The sequence below is a fragment of the Psittacula echo genome, assembly GCF_963264785.1.
Source record: "Psittacula echo genome assembly, chromosome: 5".
Classification (NCBI taxonomy): Eukaryota; Metazoa; Chordata; class Aves; order Psittaciformes; family Psittacidae; genus Psittacula; species Psittacula echo.
The window spans coordinates 65,424,111-65,436,787 of record NC_137739.1 but is presented as its reverse complement, the minus strand read 5'-3'; the positions used below and the strand labels follow the sequence as shown (position 1 = coordinate 65,436,787).

The 12,677-nt window shown below is 38.9% G+C and overlaps 1 protein-coding gene across 2 annotated transcripts in view; it reads left to right on the top strand.

Moving 5' to 3' along the window:
- BEGAIN (brain enriched guanylate kinase associated) overlaps window positions 1-1,597 on the top strand; it is a gene marked incomplete at both ends in the record, with an annotated part of 169,643 nt that extends 168,046 nt beyond the window's left edge. For both annotated transcript variants that reach the window (XM_080618858.1, XM_080618857.1), the window contains one exon: window positions 221-1,597. In XM_080618858.1, the coding sequence (XP_080474984.1) occupies window positions 221-1,597 (1,377 nt within the window). The remainder of the gene's footprint in view (window positions 1-220) is intronic.
- Window positions 1,598-12,677: the final 11,080 nt, after the last annotated feature.

The window sequence follows — 12,677 nt, the reverse complement described above, 5'->3', positions numbered from 1 at the left end:
TTTCCAAATGTTAAGTAAATAAATGAAAATCATTTGATCATGTTTGTTTTCAGAAATGCACAAAGATCGTGGCCATCACATTAGTCAAAGAACCATATATTGTGAGCTATGTAATCTTATAAAGACCACTCATCTATCCATGTTGTATTAGCCCAAGCAGACACCAGTACTGACGTGTACCCTATTCTCCTTTCCCCTTTGACATCTTTTTATGTTACAGTTGCCATCTGACTTTCAGGAAAGAGTCAGCATCCATCTGGAAAAACATGGGTGTAGCCTTTCTGTCCCCTTGTGTCACACATCTTATGCTGATTCCATACCCACTTGTGTCATTGCCAAAGTACTGGAAAAACCAGATCCAAACCGCTTGTCTTCACACTTATCAAGCCCATCTACAAGGGATCTCAATTTTCAGGACTCTGAAGGAAAACTTGGACAAAGACCCCAGTACAAGTCAGACATTTATTGCAGTGACACTGCCCTTTACTGCCCTGAGGAGCGGAGGAGGGAGAGGAGGCAGAGTGTGGACACACAAGTGAAAGACACGGGGTTCCTGCGGTCCCAGAACTCCACAGACAGCACCGTTGAGGAAGACGGTTTCCATTCCAGCTTCTCTCATGAAGCCTTCCCAGAGTACATCACCTCTCTGCCGACCTCCAGCTCCTATTCTAGCTTCAGCATCACATCCGAGGAGAAGGAGAATGCCCAAGCCAACACACTGACAGCCTCTCAGCAAGCAATCTACATGAGCAACCGAGACGAACTATTTGAAAGAAAGTCACCTGCAGGTTACGAGCATCAGGGAAGTCCTAGGTTTGCCAAGTCCAAACCTGCACAGCACATGGAGCTTACTGCTGACGACAATGAGAACTCACCCACTTTTACTAGGACTCTGCCTCCATATGCAAATGAACCTTTTCATTTCTCAGCCATAACACCACAGCAGGCTTTAGCAAATCAGAAAATGAGGAATGAGTGCAGGAACACCCACCTTTCAGAAGAAGATTTGCCTGGGCGATGGAGGCAGTTGAGTGTGGAAGACATTGGTGCATACTCTTACAGGAACACAGACAGGCTGTCACCCTGTAGTTTTTCCGAGCATTACTACAGCAGCCCTATTAAGAAAGGAGACAGTCGAACAAGCCCCATCTATGCTAGTTATAAAGCAGATAGCTGCTCAGAGGGAGACGATATCTGCCAAAGCAGACTTGTGGATTCTTGCTTCCTGAGAGCAGAGAGTGGCCTGAATATTGACATCAGTACCAGCTGTAAACAGGACAAATTGCCCACTTACAAAACAAAAGAATCAAGAGACCAAAAAAATGAAAGGATCACTGTCCAGTTATGCAGTAGCAAAAACATTGAAAATAGCCCAGTACTGAAAAGAGAATATGTGGATGTGAGCCCCAACAGCTCAGCAGAATCCCTCAATCAGAGTTCAGTGGAGGCTTCAGAAATCCACCAGTCTTCCATGGAGCAAGGGAGCCATTCGGGTATTCACAGCAAGCAGCAGCAGTTTCAACGAACTGGGAGTACTGGTTTGACTCGGAAGGACAGCCTTACAAAAGCACAATTATACGGAACCCTTCTGAACTAAGTGTCTTCCAAATCGGCAATAAGACAACAAGCAAAAGGAAGCAAGGAGCATTTGATACTTCTAATGAACAATAAGGTTCTAAGAAACAGGATTATTATAAAATATATATTCATAATGGTACTATATGTTTAAAACAAAATCTCTTAAAAAATGTTATACAGCACTTTTCACTTAACATCCTTTCCACATGGGAGACAGTCCCCTTCCCTCTTTTATAAACCTGAAATATTTTTATAAATGAAATGGTATTTATTAGACTATCCTAAGCTATTTGAGCAGAATTCTTTTCCCTTCAAGCAGGTTTCTTATTTATTTTTGTGCATGAGGCCACCCGTGCCTAAACTTTTGGAGGAAATGGGTAAAATCATGACAGCGGTGATAAAAATAAATCCACTTGATAAAATACCACAAAATGTCATGTGAAAACAAAGCAAACAAAGATGGTGAATTTGAAGAAGTATATTTTTTAACAAGAATGGAATTGTATCTTAAGTTATTTCATACAAATGTATTATGAGTGACTAATGTATGTACAAAGTGATACTAATATTTTGTTCTTTCAATCCACTGTGTTTCTGCTTTCCTATTTTTCTTGTATACTACCTCAAAAGTAATTGAGGGTTTCTTTGTCACATTTTCTGTAGGCTTGCATTTATATTGTCTAAAATGCATGCAGTGTCATAATTAATACTGTATTTTGCATTACTTAATAAAAGACACCAGTGGAGATATTTTGGGGTGTATTTTCCCTTCCTTAAAACATATCCTGGACAATAGAACATGGGATTGCTCTGGTTGGCAGCAGTCCAGCAAAACTTAATGAATGAGGCTCCTGGTTTAGATTGCCCTTTCTCTGTAAGTTGCAGAGAACTAGTTCTTAGTCTGCAACGCCTGGGTGTGGAAGGACGGCTTCTCGTCAGCCTGTGAAAAGTAAACAAGGAAAACTGTTTATCAACAGGCTTGTCCACTAAGCAAGGCGCTGCACACTGAAAAGAAAATTGAAAACTACTTGAAAACTTTTGACTTCAGTACCTCCTCCATTACACACATACTTGACTCAATCTTTTATGTCTGTTAACTTCCAAAGCTGCTCTTTTTCCTATATAGCTTGGTATTTTAAACAAAAGGATTTTTCTAAATCTTAAGGAAAGTCTGACCTTCTGCAGCATATGGGGATTTCACCCCTAGCTCTGAGAAGCCATAGCTTTACCTGTACATTTGCCTTTCCTCCATCAAGTTTTTTGTTTCTCACCAGTTCACTGTTAAGGAGTGTACAACTTGGACAGCAGCAGGACAGAAAGAGCAAAAGGAGAAGAGGAGAAAAACAAAAAAGAGAAAAAGGGAAATCCTGTGGATTTCCTTCCTGGCTTTAGCATTGCTGTTTGGTAAGAGGCAAACTACAGCCATAAATATTTAACAATTCTTTTGTATTCATGGAACACATATCCTGTACTTGAAATACTGACTCCCACCAGCTCATGTATGAGGAAAGACCTTACTTAGTGCAATCTGTGGTAGTAATCAGTGATATCACTGTGGAAGTCTAAACTAGTTCCTTATAAAGCAAAATTAATGGCCTACCATTCAATACCTATTAATAAAATATATGTTTTCTGTGGATTCTCTGAAAGCAGTTACCTGGCAAATAACTATGAACCAGGACTATAGCAATACTAGTTTCCTACATAAGTATATTAAATTACAAGGCCACAGAGTCAATGCATCTGGCATCATTAATTCCCATTGCTCTCTGTAGTCTTCATGGATAATATAAAAAATTGACTATTATTGATGTGTGCAAGTACTTGCTATGCTGTTTGGAAGACCTGGCATCAAGTCTGTAGAGTTCCTTCGAGATCTGTAGCAACATTGTGAAGAGCAATGGTAGATAACAGTATCACCCACGTAAGGCACATCATAACTCTAAAGCAAGGCTTATTTCAAGACAAAAGCTGTAACACACCTTGTGCTTTTATGTTTCCATACTTGCTCACAGTGAGTATAAGTGGCAAGTCATGCCACAGGTTAATTCCACTAAATCCATAAAAAACCCACATAGAATAAAGCTTCCAAAGGCCAGCTGCTTCTCATGGCAGAATCTGACCGGCAGTAAATAGACTTGGAGATGCAGAAAAGCTGTTATTTCACCTTTGGAATGCTAAGATAGAAAACTTATAAAAAACCTTCACTGTTGACTCATTCAGGTATATAAAACTTAGACATGTCTAAGGCAAGACATTAATTTCTGTGGTCAATGAATAGAAGGATTTTTATGTAAGAGGTGAAAATTAACTGTTATCTCACCTAAGAAAATATGTAAGCTATGGAAGGGTAAATAGCGATATTTATGAACTGGAATGCAGTATCAGACTAATCCTTTTATAATACCATTCATATTTGAGACTAAACTGTTATTTTGGCAATTACACAAATTTAAGTTTCTGCTAGATATTATGTCTATTTAATACCCTGTTCTATTATATTCTTCTATGCTGCTGCACTTTCAAAGTCTGCTTCTATGCTTCACTTGATGCTTTTTCCCAGTATATGTGCACTAATATGTTGATTGAAATCAGTCATTTCAGCCAATTAGTACTGGGTTTTCCTTGTAAAATAGTCTATAAACTTGTAACATTTTTGTATAATGAATTCTGTTAGAGAACAGTATGTAACCCTGCAATGAATTTCATCTGAATCAATCAAAATGGCTAGAAAAGCTCTTCAGCTTTAATGTGTTAATTTTAATTTCTCCTTATTTAGAAAAACTTACAGAAAGTTTGCAAATTTTCTATGAATGTGAGAAAAAAGTTTAAATAAATCATCTAAATTTTCTCAGGTTTATGGGTTTAACTATGGCTTGGTTTAATTTTCCCAAACAGAAAGAGCTTGGAAAGATTATAATAAAGGATTTTCTATTTATTTTTTTGGTGCATTCAGTTTAGATTTCTTGAGATAACCACAGAGAAAGACCTGAGGCATGAGGCTAGAAAGGCACTAGATGTTTGCACAGCAGTTTTACATTTTCTTTGTGGTGGTGTCTTAATTTTGTGCTTACCTTCAGTTTTCATACTGGGAGAAAATCATCCCAAAAATCCTGCCATGGGGAAGATTTTTGGTATGTAATTGGAGATACTTAAAACCAACTACCCACTTGCCTTCACTTGGTCTCTCAAAACTCACCGTTGTGCACTGTAACTTTTGGAGGGCTCTGTAGTGCCATCAGAGAACCTGCTGGGGCCAAGTACAGATTAAATTGTCACTGGGGTTTTGGGACATTGAACATCCTCAAAAATAAACAAAGTAGCAGATGAGAGAGTAAATCAATGACATCTTGTTTAGAGGGTGAAGATACACTTTGACCCAGATGAAAGGGATGGTAGACCTCTCTGCTGCAGTGTTCCTCAGAGCACTGTCCTTCTGTAGGACATTTCTGATGGAGGGGAGCACTCAAAACATGGTCCTTAGAACAGCTTACTTCAATTTTTTATTCAAGCAGGTGTGGTTTGATGAACTTGACCCTACTCTTATGTTTGTTTAATGACAAATGACTCCAGAAACACAAAACACAGACCTTCAACCAAAGAAAAGTGCTGTAAGCCTCTCCCCTCTAGTTTCTGACAATTTACCTCGAAATAGATTTTCCCAAGGACATAAATGTCCAATTTTCTCTTAAGAATTATAAAAAAGCCAAGATAGTTCTATGTTGCCACAAAACTTCAATTTTCCAAGTAAAGTCTGAAGTAGTCATATTCTGTATGGAGGGTCTATAGCTACCTATAGCAGAATTTCTGCTTTGATTAATTATTTCACTTTCCATGAGTAAGAATAGAAAGGGTGAGGAAAAGAGACAAGTCCTCGACAGTGCGGTGAAGCAGAAGATGAGAAATGTCATTTTAATGAATGAAAACTGAAGGCTAAATGTACATGACACAGAACACTGATTAGGGAAACACAAAAAGGGCTGAAAGAGATCAGAGTGAAACACATAAAATCACATAATAAAATAGATAAGAATACAAAAAAGATACCAGCAAAATAAGATACAATTCACTAGGAACATAGGTGCATAAGTATTACGAAATCATGAAAATTAAATATGGGTTTTGAGATGTGAAAATATTTTTTATCACTCCAAATTGAGACTAAAAAAAATAAAAAAGCAAAAAATCTCAATAATTTTAAATAACACATATGACTTTCTTTTAAACTTTTTAGAAGTCTAGGAATAGCTATATTTCTGGGTTTAAATCATGACAAGCCACAAAATAGGTAGTTTCCAATTCAACAGTTCCTAACTTCTTCTCACAAACTAGAACATTTATCAAATTAATCTTTTCCCCCTCCAGCACTTTTAATTAAAAAGAATTTCCACTCCAACATCTATCAAAGAACATGATTATATAGTTACTTAGATTAATTTTCCCCTGTTTAATTTTAAAATACTAATTGACATCCTTTGGACTTTCTCAGAGAATTCTTATTCACCATTCATGTTTACAACCTTGTAATCCTTACAGACTATTATCTAGCCTTAAATAGTGCTTAAATTGTGCAGATGTAGTCCTATCAGTTTTTCCTTGAAAGATACTCCCTTAAGTCTCTAGCTCTTTCTAATTCTTTTCAAGGAACACACTCCTCACCTTTCTGTTGCTGAAAACCAGCATATTTTCATATGAACACTGAGTTATTCAAACCCACTGTACAAAAAGCAGCAATTGTGTGAGTGATGCTCCCAGCACTTAAATTCTCAATAAATGTAGGTAGTTGGTCAGAGACATCCTTAAAAAAAGCCTTACTCAAACAAAATGCATTTTCATATAACCAAATCTAAAGATTTGCATTTTGATACAAAGAATGCCAGACGATGTTTCTAGAATGGGAGCTTTTCTCCTGGAAATCAGTGTGTTTGAAAAGCAATTATTTTTATATACTTCCCTTCAGTGTTGCCTAGAATTTCTTCATTGCTTACACAGTAGCATCTGGATGTCCTCAAAGAGCTTTGGGTTTGCTCATGATGGACTTGAGCCCTATAGGGTTGTTTTGCATTCTTCTTCCGTCACTGGTAAGTTTGAGGATTTGTTGTCAGCTATGCTGTTTTCAAGTCCTGCACAGAATTTCAGTTGCGGGTTTGTTAGGCTCTAGTGTCCCCCCAAATCAATAGATTGGAGGCTCCTTTGTAGCAGGTTTTCTGAGCTTGTAACCACCATACAGCAGTTCCAGCCTTAGAGATCCATGTGACCTTTTAGAAAAGAGCAGGAGATTTTCATTGTTTTTGCCATCTTTCTTCTATGTCTTTTTTAAATCCTCATTGTTATAAAACAACATAACAATTCAGTCATTCTTTAACAGCCTGTCATTCACTCCAGCTTCTCTCTCAAGTTGTTTTCTCTTAGGTGTTTTATTTTGACTGTGTCAGCAAAGCTCTTAGTCATTGAGAGGTATTGTTTAGCTGAAGCTAAAAAGAATAACTTGAATTCTTATGCAATAAACTGTTTTGCTGCTTGTGCAGTGAATGGACTTCCACTGACATTCAGTCTTGCCCTTTTCAATTGCTGGTTTTACACTTTTATTCTGTGGAAAAATATGTCCTTTTTTCTCCTTTTGCTTAAGAAAGTTTCTATTCGACTATTCTCCAATTTCAGTGAACCATCTTTTATAACACTTGGATCCAAGGGCTGTCTCCCTTAAAAAGCCACTATTATCACTTCTCAGTCTATTTTAATTCCTCTATATGCACATTCTATATGAAGTAATAAAGGCTTGAGGAGAAACGTGACCTGAGGATTGTGTACTGAAGTGCTCAGCTGAGAGAAGTCCTATGTGATGTGGTTGTATCATTACCTGTAGATGTACCATCATCTGTAGATCCAAGTGCCATGAGAATTTGCCTGAATATAAGCAATTTATCCTAATCCTTTACAGCAGCAAAGTGTAGATATACTCTGTCTCTAACTAATAGCTACTGACCATTTTCATGCCAAGCTACACTGTTGGGCTTTTACCTACAAAAGCCCATAACTTCTTAATTGCCTCAAAAGAGTTAAAATGACATTTCTGCACAGTAAAGCAATTTTAACAAACAGGTCTTAAATTTAGGTTTCAAAGTGCAAACAGATTTATTAAGACTTAACCTTGTAAATTCCTTCTTTCTAAAATAACTTTTCTTATATATCTTCAAATGCCCACAAAGCCAAATCCCCACAAACTTCTGAAGAGTAGGACAGAACAGATAAGAATTCCACCCTTTCTGGGAATAACAAAGGAAACAGGATTCCAACATCATCTTTACTGCCATGTAACACTGTCACAGTTTCCTAAAGCCTTGAAAAGTATAACTGAAGTTGCAGCTTGCTATATGTCAGAGTCCCAGAGAGATACAGGGGTAAAGCGTCCATCTGCAGCAGAGGTGGGCAAAAGGCTCAGATGGTGAGCAACAGTGATCCCTAGAGAGCTTTTTATCCCACAATATCTTCTTAGACACTAGTTGGTTGTCTAAGGCCACCGTGTCTTCCTGATGACCTCCTCGCAGGTTTTGGAAGGCTGCAATTCAGAGCCCCATGAGCTTTCTCTTCTACAGGCTTCTGCAGTATAGATGCTGCAGAGAAGTGCACTCTGCTTTCTGCTAGATGGGAGCTACTCAAGGCTGCTGACAGCCCCACATCCTACACCTATGGGATGTGACAAGGTCTCTCCCACCCCTGCTCCTCGTTTCTGAGGCAAGGGTCATCCTTGCAGGCAATTACTACATCCCAGAATAAGGAGAATGTCTTTATCTGCAAGGGACAAAACTGTGACTTTTAGAAGATGCAGTCATTGGAAAACATCCCTGATAAGAGAGAAATGCCTGCTCAGCAGCACAACTACCACTAACATATATATATATTAATACTCTATGATTATTCAGACAAATTCTCATTTTTTAAGTCATTAATGAATTCGTATTTAAATCTATTCACCCATCTAGATTTGTTCCTTGTAATTTATGAATCAGAGCAGACATCCATACAAGCTGCAGAGCCACAGCAGTATTTAGTATACCTGGCTGAGCAATGACAGCTCTATGATTTAGAAGAGAAACAGCAGCAAGTCCCAAAGTAATTACATTTGTAATGTGTCACTCAGCATCCTTCCCCATTCCAGTTCTTCACATGTGACATCCTAAAACAGATCACAAGGAATAAATAGTGTTCTCAGCACATAAGGGCTATGAATTTCAGCAGGCTCCCATTCAAACCCTCATTTAGCTTTTCTCCTATGGTAGAAAGCCTCTTAGTCTGGACACCAATTGTGTAGGGTGGTATGAGGACGAAGCTCTACACTTAATGTCTGGACAGCATGCAACCTTTCACCTGAAGGAAGTTAGTGCATCACTGACCTGAGCAGGTGGAGACAACAGTAGCAGCACTTCTAACTGAGGAATTACAAGCGTTGACTCTGGTGGGATTATTTTTGGCAGGGAGATAAATCAGGGTTTATTATTTACTTGACCGTAATTTCACAGTTTATTTCAATGGACCTTCAGAACCTCACAGTCTTTATCTTCCACAAGTGAGGGAAATGCTCTTATCCCCAAAGCCTAGAGAGTTACACTAAGATGCCTAATCCCAGTGAGACAATAAGGAGCTAGTTATTTTAGTTTTAACAGATCTTGAGGATTTTGGCCTTGTGTTCACATCTTGAGAAATAGATAAAGAATGAAGCTGAAGTTCTCAAGCTCAGTCTTAGCATGGGAGCTGAATCATCATTTACTGATTTACTATTCATCCTCAATCACCCGTGCTTTCAGAGTCCACAATAGCCTGAAGGTGAGGAAGGCAACAACTGAAACTGGAAGAAAGAAAATTCAAAAATTACCTGGTGCATCTAAACTATTAAAATGTCAAAACATTTCTAAGACATTGGTGCTCATGTACAATAAAACAGATTTTTTTTCAAATTTTGCCCAGAGAATACACACAACGGAGCTGCCCAGAGGAAATGTGTAACTGAGCTGAGAACTTGAACCTTGCTGGTTTGGACCAGCTTAAATTTTCCTGACAAGCTGTAGGATAGATAAGGGAATGGAGGCTGAGCAAGGATGATGGCTGTGTCAGCACAAAATGCAGTAAAACATTCTGGTCACAACATTTACTGTGTTCTCTTGATCTTTTAGGTACATTATGAACAAGTCCCAGAGAAAAGCTTTTAGCAACAGAGACTATTTTCTTCATTCTCATTCTGGCTTCCTCCCCCCTAAACCCCTTTTCAAAGAGGAGAAAATAAAATACCTTTTGCAAGCTACAGTGATACAGCATTTTTTGCTAGAGCTGTCAGTCTTGCCTACAATGACCTGACTTGTGTCAGTAGGGAAAAACCCTGAGACTTAATCAGTTTAATAGAAGAACATTTGTCACTCAAGGAGAAATGGTCTAATTGAAAAGAATGCCAGTAAACAGCTCATGGCTGGGATCTCAGAACCCAGAAAGCCACAGTGTGGAAACAAAATTAATCCAGTGAAGTCACACTTCGCAAAAACCCTGAACAAGTATTTTATTTAAAATAGGTTTAGACTGTCTTTCAGCTTTCTTTCATTCTCTATTGCTGATGAAGTTTAAATGCACCTTTTCGCACTCTAGACGGCACCAATTAAACTTGATTTCTTGCTTAAGCTCCTCATAACTCCACTTGACTCTCACTTTTAAGACTGTTTTGGTTAGAGCTATAAATTTCTGCTTTGTTTAGAGAGAAAATGTAGCTTCCACTCAAACAACCTACCTTGCAGCTCATGAAAATACACATATAATTCCCAAGCCCTGCCAAATAGTTAGTTTGTCCAACATCTGTATTTTATCCTTAAGAAAAGTTAGTATAATTCTTTTTATCCTGTAAGTGTATGAAGGATGGATTATCTCTTATTACTTGATTATACAGTGCTTGACACAATAGTCTCTTGATTGTAATTGCATAGGCCATGCATATTGCATTACCTGCCTAGCTTTAGCAAATATTATGCTTCCTTATCCTTAGCTTTTTTTCCCTTTGGATATGAAATCTAGAATTTCTTATTCATAGGCCAGACCCTGGTCTAGAATACCTCACTGCACAGCTAAGCATACCTCACACATTGGACGAACTCCAAGTTGTCCCTTTCCTTTCTCTAAGATCAAGAGCAAATATGGTATACTTTGAACTTTCCAAGGCTGAAAACATAGTTAAACAGCTAAATGCATGCTCACCCTCTTGCAGACCCACCTCAGCTAGAACGATTTCTTTTGACATGCATGTGGCTGCCTGCGCTTCTGTACAGTGTCACCAAGAAACTCCCCCTGCTTCTTGAGAGTCTTTGTGGAAACCACTCCAGCCTCTGTGATTCCAACCGTAGTCCTTTCAGTCCCCTAGACTTAGCAGGAGATGAAAGCCAGAGCTCCTCAGTGCCAAGGAATCTGGTATTCACTTTTGGGTGCCCTCCAGTGTCTGCAGATAGTTTGTTACTGTAGGCCCTCCCTTTCTCTTGCTAGTCTTTCTCCTTACAAAGCCTCCTTAAACTGAAACAGAGCAATGTCTCAGTGTATAGTATTCAGAAATTACTACAAAGCCGCTGGGCTCCACCTCACGTTTCTACAAGCACTGACATCACAGGTATCACATCTTAAACACTCTTCAGTTTGTATTTATACTCGCTTGCAAGCCAATGCTATTTATCAATTCACACAAAAGATCTATTTGAAAAAGGCACCATCCTTGCCACAAACAACCTTGACACATCTGCACCGATAATCCAGTAGAGCCACCCACGCTAGCTACACATTGATACTCACAGATGGCTTTGAGTCTTTTCACATTCTCTTGCTGTGTGGATAATGCTTCACACAACTGCTGAAAGAAACAGCTCTTCCTGGAAAAAAAAAGAGGAAGGCTTCAAAGAGGCAGGACTGCTCTGAGAGTTCATTGCACTGGTACAGCTATTAACAAGGCAACAAGGAAGTACTTCCCAGAGACACCCACTTCATTGCAGAGCCCACTCACTCTCTTCAGCAGGTGGCTAACTTGCAAGAGCCTACAAGAAGCCTCATGAATGCAATATTGCTGACAGATGGCAACAAGCAAAGTCTTTTTTTCAGTAGGACTTTCAGAGGCTGGTGACAGTCAGATTTTAATCACGTTTACACCAGTACAATCTAGGATGATTCCTTTAAGGCTCTCGGTTGCTATACAGATGCTGTAACATTAGTTGTACTCCACACGGGAACGTTTCCTCATTGCATCAGTGATAAAGGTACTGTGGGCTGTCTGGGCAGGTTTTGACATTTATGGCATGCATAATGCAGGGGACTGCATAGCTGTGAATACTGAGGGTGGAAAAGGAGGTTAAAAAATAAACAGAAGCACAAGAGAGAAAGAGGCATGTCTACAGTGTATACAGGGTATACAAACCTGGCTGAGGATTGTACAGCAACAAACAACAAACAGAATGAAGTGGGACACATCACAGAACAAGGGAGAAAACAGCAACTAAACCTGAGGACATCCCAGAGCCTCGTGCTTCTGTTAGGTTTACCATTATTATTGCTGAACCTATTGCCTGTTGTCCAGGCAATAGATCATGGGAACCAGCAGAGCATCAGTTCTGAGTTTTCCCACAGAATGACAGGGAGATCTTCATGAGAAAATCATCTTGCTGTAGCCCCACATCTGCGGAGTAGGCACTAGGGCAGCAGCTCCTCAGAAATGTAGAAAAAAAGATAAAAATAACATATTATACAGGTCAACTTGCCTCTGAAATTTTTTCCTAATTAATGGTGGTGTCAAAGTCAGGCTTCTCCCTCATTGTTGTAGCTGAAATAATCAATTTTTCTCTGCAAGCCCTATGTGTATCAGGCAGGAGTTATCCACTGCATTCAAAAGTTATCATTTTGACATTCATCAGCATTTTTACTCCTCTCCGGGATATAGTGAAAGTTTTCATGCCATGGTTTATTTACAGTACATTCGATTCATGCCTCTAGCCATCCTAGGACATCCCACACACCAAATCTTATAAAAGCTTTAGGGCTGATTTTAAACTTACTGATGATACACAGACTGTGCTATCTGGTGGTGG